The sequence below is a fragment of the Xenopus laevis genome, chromosome 8S (genome assembly GCF_017654675.1).
Source record: "Xenopus laevis strain J_2021 chromosome 8S, Xenopus_laevis_v10.1, whole genome shotgun sequence".
NCBI classification, from domain to species: Eukaryota; Metazoa; Chordata; class Amphibia; order Anura; family Pipidae; genus Xenopus; species Xenopus laevis.
Window position 1 is genome coordinate 66346730 of NC_054386.1, and position 22175 is coordinate 66368904.

At 38.4% G+C, this 22175-nt stretch overlaps 1 protein-coding gene across 1 annotated transcript in view; it reads left to right on the top strand.

Moving 5' to 3' along the window:
• Window positions 1-21920, top strand: part of mamld1.S (mastermind like domain containing 1 S homeolog) — a 121260-nt gene extending 99340 nt beyond the window's left edge. The window contains exons 3-5 of the mRNA XM_018233018.2: window positions 16148-16309; window positions 18163-18244; window positions 19471-21920. Of these exons, the coding sequence (XP_018088507.1) occupies window positions 16148-16309; window positions 18163-18244; window positions 19471-20495 (1269 nt within the window). The 3' untranslated portion in view covers window positions 20496-21920. The remainder of the gene's footprint in view (window positions 1-16147; window positions 16310-18162; window positions 18245-19470) is intronic.
• The last annotated feature ends 255 nt before the right edge of the window (window positions 21921-22175 follow it).

A 22175-nucleotide genomic window follows, 5' to 3' on the forward strand; every position in this document is an offset into this window, starting at 1 on the left:
CAGTCTCCTGCTCATCTTCTGTTCTGTCATTCAAACCATTGCCTGGTTGGTAAGATCTTCAGAACTATAACAACCACATTATTAAGAAACTGTGAGCGGTGGGAAAAAAACGTGTATTTAAAAAACAGAGAACAATTATGACTAAATGCAATGTTTTGTTTGTCTGTATTATTGTAAAAAAAAATGATTTTTCAGCAAACCACCCATTTAAATTGTTTCTATCACAGTGTTCAGCATCATTCTTTGTACAAACCACATCCCACAAACAGATGCAGCCTGCGTTTGCTCCATGTCCTCCCATGTTACTCTGTATCTTTCTCTCTCTACAAAAGTGTTTGCAGACATGACTGATCAGCAGATAATAAACAGAAGGGAAGCTTGGCTTTAATGATTTGCTGCCTGCCATCAGCCAAGGAATGAAGTCAATAACAGCCATTGTATTTATAGAATGATAGAGTTAACCTTGTTAATACATATCCAGTTTCTCCTTCTATGAGATCACATGAAACTGTGCATCTTAGCACATCTGTTACCAGGGTAAATAATAATTCAGTAAACCAACGGGTGTGCTGTTATTGTCACATAATACTTTTCTATTATAATAGTCATTCTTATTTTTTCCCAACTCTTCTTCTTAAATCTGTTAAGGATTCTCTGGGAGGCTAGGCAATCTCACTATAGCTTTGATAAAGGATTCTGTTATCCTTCCATGAGTCTTCTGTAATTATTGTTCCTATCCTGATCCTATAACTAAAATTCCAGCAAGCTCCGCATTTTAATGCTAGGAAGGAAATGAAGGCACATTAGAACCAGGAAATACACTCCTACACCCATTTACAGAAAGCGACCATAACCTTTCTAAAGCTAAATTAAGAATTTTTACTTTAAGCTGCACTAACGGAAGGAAGGAAAATCACATCGGCAATTGGGCAAGTCCCTCTCTGTAAGCCACTCTATGCATAATTTCAACTACATAGGGGCGTATATATATATATATATATATATATATATATATTATAACTAATGTAAAGATGGCATGAAAATAATAATTTTTTTATACACCAATTTCGGCACTGTTTTTTTTATTTACAAAAAATTAACAACTCATGTTGTTAATATGCCCTATAGTTTTGTACCCATCACTGGTTCTCACTTTTTGTCTTTATATAAAGGTAATCCTGCTATTGAACGTACAGCGAATAGGGACACCTAGTGGTAAATCTGTGTATTACAAAAAGTACCCAACATTTTTTGTCCTTAGTTTCTTCAATAATGTAGTTATATTGAATGGCACATTGAAACATAAACATGTGACCATATAATATGTGGGAAACTAGTAGCTCATCCACTCATTTATACCATCAAAAATAAACATGTATAGTGGTCCTACAGTCTAAAGGCTGCGAAGCCCATACAGTAACCAATCAAGATTGTCTTCATCAGACATGCCACAAAACATTACATCACTTGCACCAATAAACATGCAGGGCATATCCCGCTTGTAACAGCCTCGTTGTGCCTGTTTCCAATTGACTTGCTCTCTGCCAAAAGTCAATTAAGTCAGAAACGTATCTTTTTCTGGCTGTTCAGTGCAGGAGATCAAAGAGAAAGTAGGGACATTTCAGTAACAAACCTGTGACTGCGGTTTGAGCTGTCAAAAATGTGACTATCCCACGTAAAATGGGATAGTTGGGAGGTATGTCTACTATGCACTTGACTAGAGACAGTCAGAGAAAGGTAGAAGGCAAATGGAAACCTTTGTGGTATTTAATTATATGCTACAGCGTTGGTACTAATTTATCATGGAGCTGAGCACAGAAATGCTAAGATAAGCAAGATAAATGGCATTTTTGTTTGCTATATGCTATGGTATGCTGACCCACACAGTGTCACGTCGGTTTTATTCTGAGTGCCCTTCAGTGTCAGAAGGGTCCTCATAGAGTCCTCTAGATAACCTGACACCAAGGGCCCACTCTTGCAACAGCTAGGTGTAGAATATAGTGCTACATTTAGTGTATAAGAGCCATATCTAGGCTGGGGCCCACCAGCGCCTGGCCCACAAAGACATTCTCTGGTATTATGATATTATGATCATATCATAATGGTTTATCATGGCCCATTGAGGCACAGGGGACCAGTCAGTCTTAGCCATTTGATCAGCAGGTTCATTCAGTCTTCAAATGCACCAAGATGTCACAGTTTCCCCAATAATAATGCTGCTATAGAACTTCTGGCTTGTGACTTCCTGTTTACTTCCTTACATGATGCCACAATGGGACCTGTAATATAACTCTACCTCTCCAGCTACAAGTCCCCATCTTACTCTTCAAGTGTGTGTGTAAATTTGTCAAAATCTGGATTCCCAGCAGTTTTCATATAAAGGTTTCCTGGAGGGGGAACTGACTGGAATTTGACTGGAATTAATGGTGGAATACAAAGAAAGCTTAATAATATTGCAGGTTTTATGGTTCTTTTTGGAACATGATATAGCACATGGAGAGAGTGTGTGTGTAAATAGAGCTCTGTGTAGCTTGTCATGAGATCACAGATGCTTTATGTACCGTTCAGTGATCAGCTCTTCTGCTACTGTTTAACACTCACTATTGAGGAACAGCTTTAATAACAAAGTGCACCTGCTGTTTCATAGTGAAAAATGGGAAGACTCAGAATTCTGGTTGTTGTGAACTACATCTTTCAGTGTAGGTAACGCTGTATCTCTAACGCTGTATCTCATATTTAGCCACGAACTGTATCTCACAGCTAGCCACGCTGCTTTTGTGCAGTGGCTAAAAGTGAATATTTTTATACACATAAAAGATTTTCTGTGATGCAGTGTATTCGTTTAGGTGTCAATAAAGGTTACATAGACACTGTTTCCTTTGATTTCCTTTATCTGAATCTGCTCAAGGCTTTGCTTTCTGCGCACTCAAAACATTCTTTTAGAAACAGCAATTTTTTTTATCGGCAGATGCCCGTATACAATCTGTGACTCTAACAAGGTGTGGAGACATTATTTCTGCCAGTCGGTACTGGCATCACTTCCTGTGCAAGATCTTTTCCAGCCAAGACTTTGCCATATACTCACCATCCCCTTGATACAAACCAGCACCATCTGTTGCCTCCTCTTCACAAGAAGTTAGTGTATTTCCAAACTTGCTGCACGTAGGCTAATATTGAATTGCCACTCGCTGAATCCCACAGGCTGTTGAGTAGTGGTACAATGACAACTGTCGTTAGTGCTGTGTTTGTGTGTAACTTGTGTGTAAGGATGCATAAATCATTCACCATCTTGACTGGATTTTAGAGTATTTAATGCAGTAGCGATTGTAACCAGAGGCCCTATTTTAACAGTTCAATATTTTTTTAGTCTATACTAGAGAATACAAGAATTATTTATTTTTGTGCTCATGAATGGGAAACAGCTGAATAGCTGCACTTTAATTTTCCTACACCTAAAGTGCCATCTGGGCCTAAATGATTAAGGCTACATTGAATCTTCTTTTTTTTCACTTTAAATCAGCCTGTAAGCTATTAGGACTTGTCTTTGCCTCGTGCGGGAGCTTCTGATGCCTTTATCAATTTGCTCTGTAGCCTAAATACTGCCAGACGGCATTTGCTAGCAAACAGATAAATGCAAATTCACATCAGCAGCCCTAGACACAAGAATGTCTGTTCGGTGCTAACACCCATTGGTTGCACTACAGAATAGTGTCACACAGCCAGAGAGTGCCTCTAATCAGACCACCCACCTATTTGTATTGTTACATATGTGCACGCATATTTTCCGAGATCTGGGTGTAGCATGGGGGCTGAATTTGCTGCTGCTTTTTATTTTTTTGCTCTGACTGCAGTTTTTGTTTAGCTTGATGGAATACAGAAAAGGCCCCCAGCATATGTTTAATGTGGACGGGGGGTCCAGTCCTGTGACCCGTAGCTAATAGCGACCAATCATGTGAAGCTTCCAAAGATTCCGCAGCTCACATTTGAAATGCTTGGGATATCCATAAATAAACAGGATTAATTGCTCCGTTAGGTGTTTTGCCCTGTTGGTTAATACATTTTTTTTCAGAGGGAATCCCTGAATAAGGGTGAAATTGTTAGAAATGAGCAAGAGGATTTATAGGAAGGCATAAAGAACTCTCAGATGTGAAAAAAGCTTCATTTTCTCCGCTTGTCCCAAATGACCTTGCTGCAAGGATAAGAAAAAAGAAGCTGATGAAATGAGTCCGCAGATGGCAAGTCATCTCAACTCAGCAATAATGAAATGACACACGGAAAATAAATTGGAGCGATACAGTTTGTAAATACAATAAGGAACAAGGGGATGGCAGAGTCCCTCATGTTTTACTGTACAACGAGTTTTACAACTACAACCACAGAGACATTATATTGCTACATAGCCAGTAGATTATTCTTATAGCATTAATCCGGGGGCACTGCATCCTGTATTCTGCAGTGTTCCCCACAACACAGAACAAGATGTATGTATTAAATAAAAGCAGTGTATTCAGGTTTTGTATCACTGTTGAGTGAAAAGAGGAGAAAAAGAGGGGAGGGAGGACAGCAGATAGGAAAAGAGTGGAGCAAATAGGATAGGAAGGGTGGGTGGGAAAAGTAGTTCAAGCACAACGATAGGCAATTGGGTGGGACGTGTAGCATTACATAGAAGTATAGAGTATTTTGTAACATTGATGTATACAGCGACCCCTGGGAAAACCTGCCTATTTTTAGCAAGCAGTTGCTTTATTAAAGCCTATTGATGGTATGGCGGTAGTATAGAGAAGGAAATGTTCCCTAATCATTTTCTTTAAGATTTACACATTACAGTCTTGTGTATGTCCTAGAGCAACTACACAATTTAAGCATGGAAATGGAATGTTTCTCTGGTTGGCTGCTGGTGTTGTAAAGTTTGTACAAATTTGTTAAGTCCGCTGCACTCAATTGGGAGATGCCATAATAAATTTACTTCTGGTGTAAAACAAAATATAGCTATGAAACATCACATATTTTTTCATTTTAATTAATTACACAGAGGGCCCGTTCTAGAGGGAGAAGTAATAAGCACATAGGAGAGGAAAAGAATAGATAGTAAGCAGGGATGGATCCATCTTATTGTCATTGAAATGGGTTCCTTTCACAATAGAAAACTATACTAGGCCAGTAAAAGTTAGCTGCTGATTGTTTACTTTGAATACAGGACTTGGGCAGACATTGTTCATGTTATTAACACAGCATCTTTGACTCCTTCTTTTATTCTGTAAAAAGCATAATTGTTTTCTGCATCCTAAACTCTCCAGATGTTGGTGATAGCCTATAAATAGACAATAAATGTATATGAAAAAGGCCACAGGTATGGGCACTAATCTTGAGATGGGGGGGTTGTAGTAGCAGAGGCAGCTAAGGAAGCTCTGGATGGAAGTTCCATCTCAGGTCACTCTTGGTTCCACTCTTCAGAGAATATCTGCTTTAGTCAAAGGCTTGCCATGGTCTCTGCCTGCTTCTCTTTACAGGTGTGAGAATCGTCTCAGGGTTGCTATCAAAGGGCTTTTTTTTTTTTTTTTTTTTGCTTTGTTTGGCTGGATGTGCCAGAACCACAAGGACAGATTAAAGACAAACTTAAAAGAAAGTTCCTTACAATTGCAGCTAGTCATGGATCACTTACAGGCTTCAAACAAAGCCTCAGGTAACTGACAGCCTCTGAGATAAGCCTACAGACCTGAGCTTGATACTGTTCTCACGTAGCTGAATATCAAGGGAAAGTCTAAGGCCTCTTTATACTTTATAACATATCAATCAGTGCATCAAGGCTAGACGAAAATAAAATAAAAAAGTGTAGGGTGAATCCACATCTGCTGAAATTAAAGTTTTGAGTAGCAGAATAACTGTTTAATTAATAGTTCAAAAGTGATGCTTATTCTGGCATAGTACATATTCTCTCTATGGTATGCCCTATGTTCTATAAACTATAGCAACATTGATTTTCTATACTTTCTAGAACAAATTTACAGAGAAGTTTAAGGGTATAGTGCCCCTTTAATACTATATTTTATATTCTCCTACAAGGCATAGTACGTAGGAAGCAAATGGCCCTTTACCATGTCCCACACCAGTAAATTATACTAATAAACACATCTTTATGTTATACTAGTGTAGGGGTCTGGTAAATTAGCCACCCCTAATAATATTGGCAGGCAAATCCCCAGTGTTATAGACGCCTAAATGGGTCCTAACAGTGGACCTATTTCATTATTCTGCCTTATGCTGTGCCCCTGCTGTTCTCAATAGTGACCAGTAGATGTGACCAGTAGATGGCACTGTGCTAAAATATAAAGTCCTTTGTAGCCATGCTCTCAGGGTCCATCTTGTGCTTGCTCTACCCTGAGCAGGCAGGAAGAGCTCGAGTGGAACCTAGACAGGTCAGGTCTAGTAAGGATTAGGCTACTCACCTTAAGAGGTCACTCTAGGAGTGACAGATAGACAGGCTATTTAGCTGAGCAGCTCAAGGCTCCGACGAGGAGAGCCAGAGGGATTAAGATGACGGGTACTAATTGCCCAGAACTAGGGACTAAGTGCATTGACTTTATGTAGTGATTCCCCTGGGTTCCACTTAGGGAAAAAGCTGAAAGCTGAGTGTACCTCCATTGCTGCTGTGTATGTTCTCTTCCCTGTGGGGACTAATACTGAACAAAGGTGCTGTGAGTATATGCGAATCCACTGTTGATGTATGATCCTGTTTGCTCTATTGTACACTCCATGGAGCATTGTATTGTTTTTATAAATATGTTCATGATTAAGTTATAAGAACCACTGGCACTCAATTATTGCACCCTGCATCAAGTTACAGTTGCACTACACCCTGCCTCCACACTGTTTGCGAGGGCTTACTCCCTAAGATTTAAGGTCTCATCCGGAGCACAATATTGGGAGTGGAGCTCATAGAAAAATAACGGTGCACTCAATTTACTATAGCGCTACACTAGGTTATGGATTTCTATTTCTCTTACAAATCAATGAAAACTGAGTATTGACATAACAGGGGATTCTTTTAATTCTCACTTTGTATATTTTGTAATTGTATATGAAATGGGGCCCCTATACCTCCTGGTGCTTCCTCTATAGTTACGCCCTTGGGCTTCACATTCACCTTCATTAAATCTAATCCATTCTAGCAACAATTATACTTCATTTAGTTTGCTATGTAACATGTGCTGACCTGCACCCCACAGAAACAACAGAGGCACAATTAACCTGGTCCCAGCAGATATTACAGCATTGCTTATTCCATATTACTGCTTAATCACAAGGATACCCTTCACTGCATTTAGATGCATTCTATTACAGTAATGCGAGGCCTGGCTGGGAGGTTAATCGACGCTATTCCATTGTGTTGTCTCCCTTGCTTGCTAGTGCAGGTTTAATTACATAATTCTAGCTGTTTTGCATTACATCTAAAGCTGGTTTCCTACTCATTTTTTAATTACATTTTAAGGTCCTGTCTACATTACTGTTATAAGATGTTGATGTTTATGTGCCATTGCAACAGAGCCTCCTAGTATCATAGAAACTGATAAACATAACATGGCTTGTATATGTTGATTAAACATACAATTTATATAATATTTTATACTTTTAAATATGAGGATATCAGAATTCACCTATAAAAAGGACCTTAATATTACTTGGACACCAAGGTGATGTCCAATATCCTGATATACTGTAGGTAAGTGATCAATTATATGGGAATCAGTTATCCATAACGTTCCAGATTACAGAAAGGCTCCCATAGACTCTATTTTATCCAAATAATTCAAACTTTTAAATTAAATTCAAATTATTTTCTTTTTCTCTGTAATAATAAAGCAGTAGCCTGTATTTGATCCAAACTTAAATATAGTTCATCCTTATTAGATGCCACAGCAGCCTATTGGGTTTATTTAATGTTTACATATTGTAATATTCTAGTAGACTAGAATCTACTAGTTATCCAGAAAACTCCAGGTCTTCAAGTATGGGGTGCTCATGGTGCTCCAGTCATTCACTGCGTTCCATAAAGGTGTTACAAAATAAGGTGGCACTGCAGATGGCTTTTCACCTCTCATAGTTTAGCTGTAGATCTGTGACACCTGCACAATATGAAAGAAAATAGTGAATATTGTAAGGATATTATAATTCACGAGTTCCATGACCATATAAAAGCACAAGTCTGAATACTACATGGCTCTTGCGCACTATTCGTTTATTAACCCAGTCTGGGCAAATTGCTGAAAAACTGAATATTCTCATCAAAGAAGTAGATATTGTCGCTAAATAAATAATAAATTCTTTCTATTGAGCCCATATTTAAAATCAAGGACAAAATGCGTTCTTCCCTGCAGTCGTGAGAGAAGAGGCAAGGAGTTAATGGTTTCCTTGTAAGAAAATAACAAAGACAGTGTTTTGACTATGCAGCCTTGCATTGCTTATAAGAACTGTAAAGGTGTACTGCACTTCCGACTAGTGGCGAAAAAACCTCTTTACACAAACCCACTATCTTTTGTTTTGGAATTTAAAAATGTATCATGGACTTCTTTCTTTTTACATATCCAAATGTTTTTGGGCTCTGTCATTTTGCATCTGTTTCTCCCCAAAAAATAAGTTCTTCTGATCAATAATGGTCAGGAAAAAAGGACATCAAGATTAAAATACACAGATTTCAAAGGGCAGAGCCCTGGGGCTTTCTCTGGTTCAATAGATGACCAGCTAAGTGTTGCTGTAACAGAAGAGACCAATTCTCAGCTGCTTGTGTTTAGAATATATTAATATGTAGTGGACATGGTCACCAGAATAGAACCCATTGTTATGATTTGTTAATGGAATGGCCACGAGCAAGACATCAGACTGATTTCCATGGAATTAAATTCATTTGCTTTAGACTGTCCGCACGCAACCTAGGGAAGTTTGGGAGGAACTTAAAGAGCCAGGAAGGATTCTGGTAGGAACCGTGTAACCTCTTTCATGTGTAGTATATACAAACTACTGTACATCCATCCTCTTTAAAATATTCCCCCAGAGGCGATTGGTATTATTCGAAGCTTAACTGTGACTGCGGAATAATAAATTCTATCTGACACAGAGGCAGGGAGCAAGCCAGATGAGAGCTTTAAAAGCACTGTGTGCAATAAGACACTGGTATTTACAGGAATCATATTGAGCAGTAAAAGGAAAATGGCTAAAGATCACCTACTGACATACTTGCACAGATCGATAAACCTCATGCACGTTCATCACGCTCAATGTCAACTCTTAACAAATTCATCTTTTTGATTATTTTAGTGGCAGGAATGTACAGTGTTATTACTAAAGAAAATATTTATCTAACCAAGATCTTCAGGTTTCAATAAACTGGCTACGATTGATTCAAGTTCTCATTGATTTCAAATAGCATGTGGGAAGAATCTGTTTCCCAGTATCTCTATGACTTTTTTCCTGACAGACAGTGGGAGTTTAGTGTGATGAATCATATTCTATAGGTACCAGTATATGAAAATTGTCACTTTATGCTATTTTGACTGATTGGACAGAGATACAGTATGTGGGACAAGAGAGTTTTAAAAATATGTACAAGGAACAGATGTTCTCCCATCCACAATTGCAGTGCCAGGCCCACCTTTAGTGATGGCAGAGGTAAGAGGTTGGGGTTAGGTGTTCTGTTTCCAAAATGACTGAAGGGCTTTAGGTTGGGTTTTTTCTTATAATACACAAAAGCCATGAATATCCTGTAAATTACATCCTTATAAACGGTGTTTAATGATGTCATTAATTATAATTGGTCTTCTGTCACGACTCACTGAAACTTGTGTATTATAAATAATGTACCCCCTGTTCAAAAATATGAGGATACCCGAGAGTGACATGTATAAAATATATGCTCATGGTGACTTATAATATCCCTATACATTATTTACTTTATAATGTTTTGTTATCACATTCTTGCCCTACTGTTGCCATTATGCTTTGCGATCACAATGTAAACTTACAATAGCTGTAGTCACACAGTAAAGGGTTTTCTGGATATGGGGGGTTTCCATAATTTGGATCACCATGCCTTAAGTCTACAAACAAAAACATTTAAATAGTCAATAAACCCATATGGTTGATTGACCATCAAAATGTATATGGGGGGTTTTCTGGATATGGGGGTTTCCATAATTTGGATCACCATGCCTTAGGTCTACAAACAAAAACATTTAAATAGTAAATAAACCCATATGGTTGATTGACCATCAATATGGAATATCGGGGGTTTTCTGGATATGGGGGGTTTCCATAATTTCGATCACCATGCCTTAAGTCTACAAACAAAAACATTTAAATAGTAAATAAACCCATATGGTTGATTGACCATCAATATGGATGTATGCAGCTTAGTTACCATCAGGTGCAAGCTACTGTTTTGATATTACCAAGAAAATTTAAATCATTTTAAAAATAATCATTTGCCTTCCTGTAATTCTGTACATTGGGTTTGTGGATAAGGGATTCCATCTCTGTACAGTTCCTAGTGGGCTAATTTGCTTGAATAACAGACTTGTAGAAATGGCCCCTAACAGTTCCAAACCTTTAAGTTTTTTCTTCCAATAACTGAAGCAGGATGTATTGTCAGTGGAAGTGAAATGGTTAAACAAAGAGTAAAAATAATGCAATTCTTCACTTAAAAGACCTTTTTCAATAGTTATCTTGGTTCAAATGTCCTACTTCCTTCCGCAGAATAAAATCATATGCAGCTTCCTGTATTCTGCCTTACAGCCAGCAATGTGTGTGTGTTTGAACAGGGATTCTATCTTTATCAGTGCTGGAATCATATTTACTCATTTACTGTACTTACTCCTTTATTTACAATTTATTTACCAAAATTTGATAAAGAGCCCACATAATACAGAAACCTCTAATATATCCATCACAGTTACCTGTTTCTTTAAAAAGTATGACTAAATGTAAATTTCTATGCTGAAATCCAGCTGTTTAACAGTTATTCTCTTTCTGCATCATTTGAAATCCTGGCAGGGTAGGAGGGACTAAACAATGATTTTACAAATTGTAACAATTTCTCCACAGCTCATTATTTCTGTTTTTTTTAGTTATTTAGATTTTTATTCAAAACAGAAAGATGAGTAATAAAAAGTAGCAATAACAATAAATTTGTAGCTTTACAGAACATTTGTTTTTAGAAGGGGGTCCGTGACCCCCTTTTGAAAGCTAGAAAGAGTCAGCAGAAAAGGGCAAATAATTCATAAACTATAACAAATAAATAATGAAGACCAATTGAAAGGTTGCTTATAATTGACCATTCTATAACATACTAAAAGTTAACATGAAGGTGAAGCACCCCTTTTAGGTTGGTTCACAAGATGTTGCAGAATTATAACTTCCAGCATTCTTTGTACCTTGATTTCACATGAGTGGCCATATTGTTCAATTTGGATCTGAAGGAGATTAGGCCAGCTGCTTTGGGAATGGCCACCCTTAGAAACCTTTAAAGGAGAAGGAAAGGTGCTCTTTACTTGGGGGTGCCAAAAGTTAGGCACCCCCAAGTGATGGTATTTACTTACCCTACACCCTAGGCCTGTGCTCCTATGAGCAGAAAACTGCGCAGGCTAAGGGTTCTCCTAGCGAGCACCACAGATCGATCGGCTTCCTGCTTTTTCTTTGTGATTGCTCCGTGGTGCTCGCTGGAAGAACCCCCGGATAGGGGCAGTTTTCTGCTGATAGGAGCACTGGCCCGGGATGTGAGGTAAGTATATATAATACACAAAAGCCATGAATATCTTGTAAATTATATCCTTATAAACGGTGAGTTCTGATGTCATCAGTTATAAACGGAGAGTTCTGAAATGTGTGTATTATGAATAATAAAGTACCCCCAGTAGTAAAATATGAGGATATCAGAAGGTACCTCGGCGTTCCATGACCTCGTGTTTTTATATGGTCATGAAACTCCTTGGTAACTTATAATATCCTTATATTTTAAAGAGGGGGTATTTTATTCACTATATAATCACTTGGGGTGCCTAACTTTTGGCAATCCCACTTGCCTTTCCTTCTACTTTAAGAATAGGTAAAATAAGTTAGCTAGGGGAACAAACAAACTTTTAAATATATCATTTGATGAACATATTGTGTAACAGTAAATTGTACAAAGTTGTTCAAGCCTTTATCTTATAAATAAAAGTAGGAATATTTGATAGGTTTATAGTAAATACCTAGCTGGAAAAAAAGACCTATGCTGGTAGAACTATTAATTAAAGCCTAAAACTTAGTGACTTAGCCATTTAGTGCTGTGAAAATTTATATATCTTTTTCATCTTTCAGAAATCCCCTTACACCTTAGTCATTTTCAGTCAGGATGCCCCCTGTAGAGATTGGCATTGTTTCTGGCAGCTGGAGTGGGGAACAGCTGTTCCATCAGTTGTGGCACTGGTAATGAGTTTCACATAAGTGCTAAGATCTAATCTGGATAATTGATTAGAGATCTCTTATCCCTTATCTGACACATGGACATCATAGCACACAAAAAGCAGTTCCTGAAAAAAATAAGAAAGAGAATAGTGTCCCAGAGACATGATTAAGGTTGGCACCTTTTTTTTTTTTTTTTGCATAAACGGGCAGGGAGGCTGGTGATGTCGGGGGTTGGGGAAATTGATGTGGAGAAGCAGGGCAGGTGATGTCAGGGGCTGGACTGATAACGTGGTGATCAGCGATTGGCTGGTCGCCATATGATTCACTTTCATGTCCTGTCCTGATTTCCTAATTTGAAAAAACCAGGCTGTCCGGGTGAAATCCGGACAGGTGGCAACCCTAGACATGATGCTGTGGCACGCAGGTCTTATCCCAAGAGCCCAACTGTGTTATCTTTTCTATCTTATCTCATATTCTTATCATATGAAAGATTGGTCTCAGAGGTCACTGTTTCATTGGGGTCACTGGGGTCTAGGACAAAGAGACAGCAACAGATATGTGAAATCTTCTAAGCTCCCCATAGACACAACGATTTCTTTTGCCGAACGACAGATTTTAGATCAGTCCGACCAATCCTTCGAAATTATCGTGTGGTTAGTGGGATTCGAACAATCGAACATCTTACGATTTTTCAGCCGACATCTGTCAGCAAATCGGCCTGGTTAAAAAAATGTCATCCCCAGTGCAATCTATCTATGTTTGCAGGGCCAAGCAGGCAGCTACCCTTTGTTTTCCTGCCAAATTGGTCTTTTTAGTTGATGGACAATTCGTACGATCGTACGATCGTTCCGAGATAATCGTGGTCTCACAATAACGATTGGATCTTTTAAAAATCAGCTTAATTCTAGTTTTTACTTCTGCTGTCATTTCTGGATTTCAGTTACATACCTCCCAACATTTTGGAAGTAAAAAGAGGGATACATTTTTTTTCGCACTTAGCGCATCAAATTCTTTTGACCACGCCCCTTTCTGTGGCCACATCCCCTAATTACCATGTCCATTTTACTAACCATCGCCTCTCTGGTTTAGGAAGAATCACCAAAAAGTAGACTAATGGTGGCCATGCACAGGCTGATAAAAGTTGCCAACAACTGAGTATATGGAATCCTCCAACAGACCTGACTAGAAATCAGCCAGATGTCGATTTTCCAGGTTTGAAAATTCCCTTGGGGCAAGGACGCATCTTCTCGTTGATGTGGTCCTCATCTGTCATACTTCACCTCCTACTTCTTCTTCTAGAACAGAACTTACACTGTTAGGGTTAGTCCACACGAGGAGATTCGGGGAGACTTTTCATTGTAGCCTATGGGGAAAAATGCTGAGGCAGTTCGGGGAGATAGTCACTCAAAAGACGAGGCAATTAGTCACCAGGCGACAAAATCTCCCTGAATCTCCTCGTGTGGCCTTACCCTTAATGGGCAGGTGCTTGGATTTGACTTACTCTATCGTGCTAATACAAGATATGTATGCCTCTAATACAATATATTTCAGGCATGTGATCCAAAATGTGAGCTGCCTTCTATATATTGCAAGCTCTTGTATTGCTCTTGTATTGCTTATATTGGTTTTTTTTTTTTTATGTAATCTGTATGTTTGTTGGTGATTTAAAAATACATGTTAATAATAAGGAGCTAGGCACATGTCATGTGCAAGTGTCAGTTACAACAATACCAGCTGCCTGGATTGTTTCCTTGCTCCTCAGGAACTGCTGTTAGGTCACTCCATTCGGCATTACCTTCAGAATAGGTCTGCCCTCCACACAAAACAACAAGATATTGTTAAACTAGGGCAAAGATTTGTTCAGACCGCAAAGAAGAAGATTCTGCCAACTTCTTAGGCTTCTGCGTATGTACTGGGTAAACAGGATTGTCACAATATTATATGAGACATTTCGGTTCACTCATCTGGAAAAGTGAAACATTTTTGGGAGTTTTTCTCTTGTGGTTTTTGGAAACTCATCTTCTGTTACAAGCTGGTTCTCATTTCCATTACATTTCCATTGCATAGCATCGTGGTTTGAACGCAGCCTTGCAATGGGAAAGGATTAGGGAGATTTAAAAGTGATTTCAAGTGAACAACACAAGTATCGAGGCTGGAAATAGGCAGCAGATCACGGATGGAAATCAGTGAATGGGAAGTTGGTTCTTCGCTTGTGTGAAAGCTTAAAGCTGTGACCAGTCAAACCATTAAAGGGAAACGATATTCCTGAACATGGCAAGTCTCAACAAATAAAAATATATAATGCAAGACAGCTCATATTTAACACACTGTTTTATATAATGAAACTAAAAATATGATTCTAGTAGTATGTGCCATTGGATATCTTATTTTGTATTGAGGCAAGTTATCTTTTTGCCACATATGAAGCACTGTGCTCACACACAAACTAAGGGCATGCATACATACATGCTATGTAATGTCAGCCAATGAAAGGAAAGAGATGGGTCACACTTGAGATTGTTGGTTTCCCATAACCCCGGTTTACTCTTTACTCTACCATATTGATAAGATTCTTTAATAGGTCACTTAGTAGGATATAAATTATCTGGTAGTTAAGTTTTGACATAGGATTATGTCGGTCCTTTAATTGTCACCATGGAACTACCAACATTTCTATAGGGACTTTTTTTTACAATATAATAATTACTTATATTAAGTAATAGGCAGTTATAAACAGCACATTTATGGCGTAGGAGTGCGCTGAATATATAGTGGATAATGTACCGCCTACTGTAATTTATAAAGATATTATTAGTCACAGAGGAGTTATGTGACCACATAAAAGCATGAGGTTGCAGGCCACCGGGCGAGTGCTTTTATACAGGTGAGATAACTCCAAGGAGTCTACTAATATCTTTATAGCAGTGGACCGATTCCTCTATGACTGTAGAGATTCCCCCCTTCCCTATTCCTAGGGAGGAGTGAGGATTGCTAGCAGGCTGGAAGGGTGGAGCTTGGCAGGGAGTGAGGATTACTAGCAGGCTGGAAGTGTGGAGCTGGGCAGGGAGTGAGGATTACTAGCAGGCTGAAAGGGTGGAGCTGGGCAGGGAGGAAGGATTGCTAGCAGGCAGGAAGGGAGGAGCTGGAGGGAATTGTTACGCCACTGCAACTTACCTACACAAGTGCTCCATAACCAAACACCGAGAGTCACTAGCTTGATTCCAGAGTTTTAATATATGAGCCCTCTCATGTTAATTTGCTGTTCTGCAGCTTTCTAGTTTGGAATTTAAACCATTAAGTGGTTGCAAGGGCCACACCGATCTAAGCAGTTAGGCACTGTTGGGAATGAAAGGCTGGAAAATGAATAACATAAAGATAATCAATGAACCATAATAATAATAACAAGAACTATCCTCACAATCTGTCTCCCTAATGGTTGAAAAACAGGACAGAAGAAAGCAATTCAGGCAGGAATTACCATGAAAAGCACAGTTCTGGTGTTGGTTAATCATAATGTTGTTTGTCAGACATGAGATATGTGTGTCTTCACATTGAGCGAGCCGTATTATTTTCTGTTTAGCAGCTCAACATTATTCAACTGAAGAGTAGATTTAACTGGAAAGAACATTTAAGACTTGTGAATTCTGCAAAAGATTAGTAATTGTCATGATCAGATTGTTTTATATTTTTTTTTCTGTTTTTCCCTTGGCAGGATCTGAGAACTGGAATGATTCCCAGAATGCAAGAACCAGGCTCCATACCAAGTGCCGGCCCCGGGCCTACTCCTCCCACTGCTAATGGGTACATACGCAATGCAATCCTGAAGGAGCAAATCATGAGGAGGCAGCAGCAGCAGCAGCAACAGCAGTTGCAGGTTTGATAGAACTAGATTTTACTCTCCTCAATATAGACACCAATAGATTCTTATGCCAGTGTATAACAGTGTCTAAACGATAAAGTAAACAGTATCTGACGGGAAACACATTACAATTCATTCAGATATTCCCAGCTAACATGTAGAAAAATATTTATATCACAGCTGCTGTGAATTCCATCCTGTTTCTTTTCAGCTGTCAGTATGGGATCCATTATCTGGAAACCTATTATCCAGAAAGCTACAGTGGATTGGGAAGGTTTCATCCCATAGACCTCATTTCAATCAATAAATTAAACATTTTGCAACATTTTTCTCAGTAATAATAGTAAAACAGTTCCTTGCACGTGACCTTAACTGCAAAATGATTAATCCTTGTTGGAGGTGAAACAATCCTAATGGGCTTACTTAACAGTTTAAATGATTTTAATGTATAGAGATCCAAATTATAGAAAGACCCCTCATCCAGAAAACCCCAGGTCCCTTGCATTCTGGATAACTGGTCATGTGTCTGTATACACAACAGCCTTTGATTACAAGAGAGGGGGCTTGTAGTTTTCCTCTAAACAAAGCAGGTTGGATATCTCACAATAACATATAAAAAATCATTCCCCTGAGACCCTAATGACAGAGTACGGATGAAAATAAAAGAAATGGGTGAGACCTGTCGCCTAATGTTCTAGCACCGTAGATCAGTGGGGCTGACCGCACAAGGCTGCGCTGACCTTCTGTGGATAAGCTATCAAACACGTACGAGATGTTTCTGGAGCAATCTCGTATATGTCACATATCCTCAGTGTCAAATGGAAAGTTACTAAAGTACAAGAAACTGTGATTGATGCAGGGAAAACACAGTTCTGCCTGTAGACTGCTGCTTCTTACATAGTACTGAAGGATGAACCATTTTGTAAACAAACTGTGGCAGTTAATACATGTAAGGAACAGCAATGCTTAAAACAATTTGTAAATGATTTGGTGTTGGTATTTCTCAGACCATTCAAGGCCTCATTAGCCAACACATTGACAAAACCCAAAATGCAGCCTTTCCACTACACACAGATTTCCATTGTAATATTGGGCCTTGTAAAATAGTGTGTGCCAAACCCTGTACATGGCTTTCCAATGCAGGGCATTGGGAAATTGGTCAATCAAATGTATTTTTCTTAGTCTGTATGGGGTAATTTCTAGCAAGCTCAGGTGCATGCATGTTGAAATAGCATACAACTCATTAAATCAGTTGCTTGTGTAAGCACAATAAGCAAAGGGAACCCTTGAGGTAATGCTTTAGTGTGCCTTTAACTTTGCCCTTTGGGTGCAATTTTATGCAGTTCACCAACATTTTCCTCCTTTTGAGTTTGTATGACTTGTGGTTGGTGGATGTAGGTTGCGGATCCTGTATCTGTAGTTTGCGATGGTTTGAATGAAGGTCGCACAAACGCAAGAGTAGGAAGAACTAAGTATCACTGTAAAGTGTATACCTTTTTTCTTTTCAATTCCTAAAGATCTAGTTTGAATCCAATATCAAGATTACAGTCTGATGAACATTTTAAACCTTCCTTATTGCAAGAAAATGATCTGTCAAGTAAAGAATGTTTCAATACATGCTGCAAGATCACATATATAGAATATAAGATTATTGCCATTACTAGCATTTGCTATCCACCTATATCAATCAGCATCTCTTGACAGCCACAATTCTTGTTCTATCAAGCCACTGGATACATGTAGATTAGGTCAGGCAAGAAAACAAAAAGAGTATTGCACAGGAAAACCATTTTCTGCCTTATGCTTGTAAATGTTTATTTTATTAATTAACCCAATATTATTTTCATTTTAATTATATTTTATTTTAGGTTAAACACCGGCCAAATATGATGAGTGTGACCAATGAACAGCGCAGCACTTTTGTTACCCAGCAGATGAATCAGTTCCAAAGTAAGTCTTGGACAAGCAGTCCAGAAAATTAACTCTGTAGCATATCATGCTGTGGAAAATTTTTACTTTTGTTAATTACATCCCATAGTCTTATGACTATCTTGTGTAAACTTGTACTGTTTCACTCTGGAGTTAGACTCCTTCATTATATATAACACAGCATGGTGGAGTGGCTTTATTAGACCAGAATATTCCTCTGTTGTTCAGACTAATTATTGTACACTAAGCTGTGGGGCAAAATACTGATAGATTTAAATTGCCAACAGTGTTTAATGGTCTTAAGGTGGCCATACACTATTAGATCTGCTCGTTTGGCGATATCTTAACCCGATATGCACACTAATGGCAGGGCGAGATGGGTTTAATCCAAACGTTTGGCACTGGGGCCGAACGATTGGAATACAATGACGTGAATGGGTGCCGACTGGTAGCAGGACTGCTAATGTGGTCCTGGATCGAAGAAAAAATCAAACTTGCCCGATCTATATCTGCCCGATTTTTGGCCTGATATAAATCGTGGGCACCCGTCGGAAGCCCCACACACGGGCAGATAAGCTGCAGAATCTGCCGTGCATGGCCAATTTAAGTCCTTTGGTGAAATCAATGTTTCCTATCTACAACTTTACATTTTTAATACAATTATTTACTTAAAATATCCATTTATTTCTTTATGTATAGAGGGAATAAATGCACTAAAGTCAACAAGTACATGTATTCCACTTCATTAAATTGACTGAAACAGTAATTACCAGTTATGTACCAGCTAAATTATAAATGAAAATGATTTTAAAAATCATCAGGAATTTCGATGATTTTATAACGCAATAGGCTGAAAGATTTTAGAACTCCAGCATGACCTCAAATACAGAACCTTATTTTATGTTTTTTAGGGGACCAAAAAAAATGGTGTCAAATCTGGGAAATGTAATATGCAAGCTATATAGGTGGGACCACAAAAGGAAACAGTGTAAAATGAGGGAAAACTTAAAATCAGGGGATGTAAAACTGAGGTTTCACTGTGTACGTATAAAGTATAGGTATAACATTATTTGTTATAATATATGCATTTCAATTTCAATGCAGTTTTACTAAGTTTCATTCCTCAGAGAATATTTTATGGGTTTTTGTGTGTGTTATACACAAGGCAAACTATACACTGTATAAATAGTAATGGATTAGCTGTTCTGCAACAGTCTAGTTTTTTATTTTTACTTTATCTTCTACAGATATTCCACAAGCTCTTCGCACTGACTGTGTTCAGCCAATGCCAACACCTGCCCAAAACCACCGCATGATCGCATCACCACAAGGGCTCATTCAAACCAGTATGGGCTCTGGGATCACCCAAACAGCAATTAACCAGAACAGTGGACCTATGGTTATGATGCCTCACAACACTGGGAAACAACAAGGAATGTTCCCGGGATCATCAGAGTTCAACATTCTTCTTAGGCAGAATCAGAACACCATGAACATAAATTCTGGGTGCCAGACAGTCCATAGCCAATCCACAGTACGACCAGGTATGACCTTGTCTGGATATACAACCAGCTCTTTAACAAACCATGCTGCGGCACAGCAACACTTACAGCAGTCCAGCATATCCAGAATTCCTAATGTGTATGCTAGCTCCACTTCTCAACTGTGGACGCAAGCTGGAGTTTCAAGACTATCAGGCCAAAATCAGATGGACCCCAGTGTGCAACAATTCCCTAACAACCCACTCTTTTCCAAACAAAATATCAGACCAAACATGGTAAGCCAGCAATTTCCTCACCAAGCTGTGGTCCCTCCAAACCAAATAGCTCCCGGGGTCCAGATACGTCAAATGCAAAAGCTTGGCCTAGCCCACTCAAATCAAGGAGTAGGGTCCATTAACAATCCTAACCTAGGGAACAGTTTATCAAGGGGACCAATAGCAGCTATCAATGCCATGAAAGCAATGCCCCAAGGAGTACCTACGTTTAACCAAATAAATCCTGGTCAACTTGGCCCACCTTCCTACGGACCTTCATCAGTCCAGGCACCAGAATCCTTTGATCGAGTGAGTTCTGGTCCAGATATGCACCAGTATGACTTTGTTCAGACACACAATAACTCTATGATGTCTGCTAACTGTAATGAAGCTGACTTTATTGATTGCCTAATGAAAGGCGGAAGTAGCAGCAATGTAGATGAAGACTGGCTCCACAACCTAACAATACTGGATGATATTTTGGGGCAACACAATCAAAATCCTGGACCTGTCTAGTGCACATCAAAACAAACTTATCAGAAGAACAGCCACCCCACCTGAAATCAACAAATCTTTCAATACAACGATTAACCAAGAGGCTGATATTGGCTGTACTTTTTTTCTGAAACATGTAAATATTTAAATATTTTATAAATTATGTTTTCCAACAGTATATAGAAGTATTGATACTTCTGTGAGTGGCTGTATATAAACTTATTGCAGAATGTTTTGTTACATTATAGGATTTTCATTGATAATACCTTGTTTTAATATGCAAATATTATTGTTAGTTTTGGTAATACTGTGTATTACAGCCTGAAATAATCGTTATGTTTTTTGACATAACACGTGTAAAGTAAGAGGTGTTGAGCAAACTAATGGAAGCGATGTATCCCAACCCACACTGGAACTTTTACTTTTAGGGGCAGATTTATCAAAGGTCGAAGTGAATTTTCGAATTAAAAAAGTAAAAGTAATTTTTGGGGACTTCTTCCATCGAATAGGCCAAATTCGACCGTTTTGCTGGAAAATATACTTCCCACTATCGAAGTACTCAAACTTGATGGTCGAATTTCGAAGTTTTTTTACTTCGAAATTTGATTCTTGATAAATATTCCCCTTAATGTGGAGTCAAGTAAGCAACCATTTTGGCATTGTAACATATTAAATCCCTATATTATTGGAATACTTCACCCTAAAGGCACATTAACTTTAAAAAATGTTCTTTGTTAACTGTGCCTAATACATAGGAATTCATATTTTACACACATAGATTAATGTTAAATCTTTATATCTACAGAGGCTGTGCAAACAAAAGGGCTTGTCCTCTTTGCCTGCCTTCTGCTATAATTGTTGGTCTGTAGAACTGATCATGTCATTATTTAGGTTATGGTATGAGATCCATTATCTGGAAACCTGTTATCCAGAAAACTTTGAATTACAGGAAGTCCATAGCCTCCATTTTAATTAAATAATTCCCCTTTTCTCTGTAATAATAAAATCGTACCTTATAATTGATCCAAACCGAGATATAATTAATCCTTACTAGAGGCAAAACAAATCTACTAAATGATTGTCTCGTAGATTAAAGCATTGAAATCCATATTAGCGAAACATCCCTTACCAAAAAACCCCAGGTCCCGAGTATTCTGGATAACAAGTCCCATACCTGCCATATAATAAAAAGTACAAAGTCTGCTACTGGCCTAGTTATCCCTATTAACCAATCAAGCACTTTGATCAACACTATTCTATAAGCTGTGGAAGGAATGTCTTCAATGGGAATGCTATGCATGCATTCCTCTCTTGATATTTCCTTTTAACAAATATAATGGGAAAATAAAAATGAGGTTTAGTGTGCCTTTAGTGTTTAGAGCCAATTCAGCTCTGCTACCAGTGTCTGTATGTTTGTTTGCATTAACCAATGAAAGACATTAAGGGGCAGATTCACTAAGGGTCGAATTTCGAAGTAAAAAATACTTCGAAATTCGACCCTCGAATTGAAATCCTTCGACTTCGAATATCGAAGTCGAAGGATTTAGCGCTAATCCTTCGATCGAACGATCGAAGGATTTTTCGTTCGGTCGAACGATTAAATCCTTCGAATCGAACGATTCGAAGGATTTTAATCCAACGATCGAACGAAAATCCTTCGATCAAAAAAAGGTTAGCAAGCCTATGGGGACCTTCCCCATA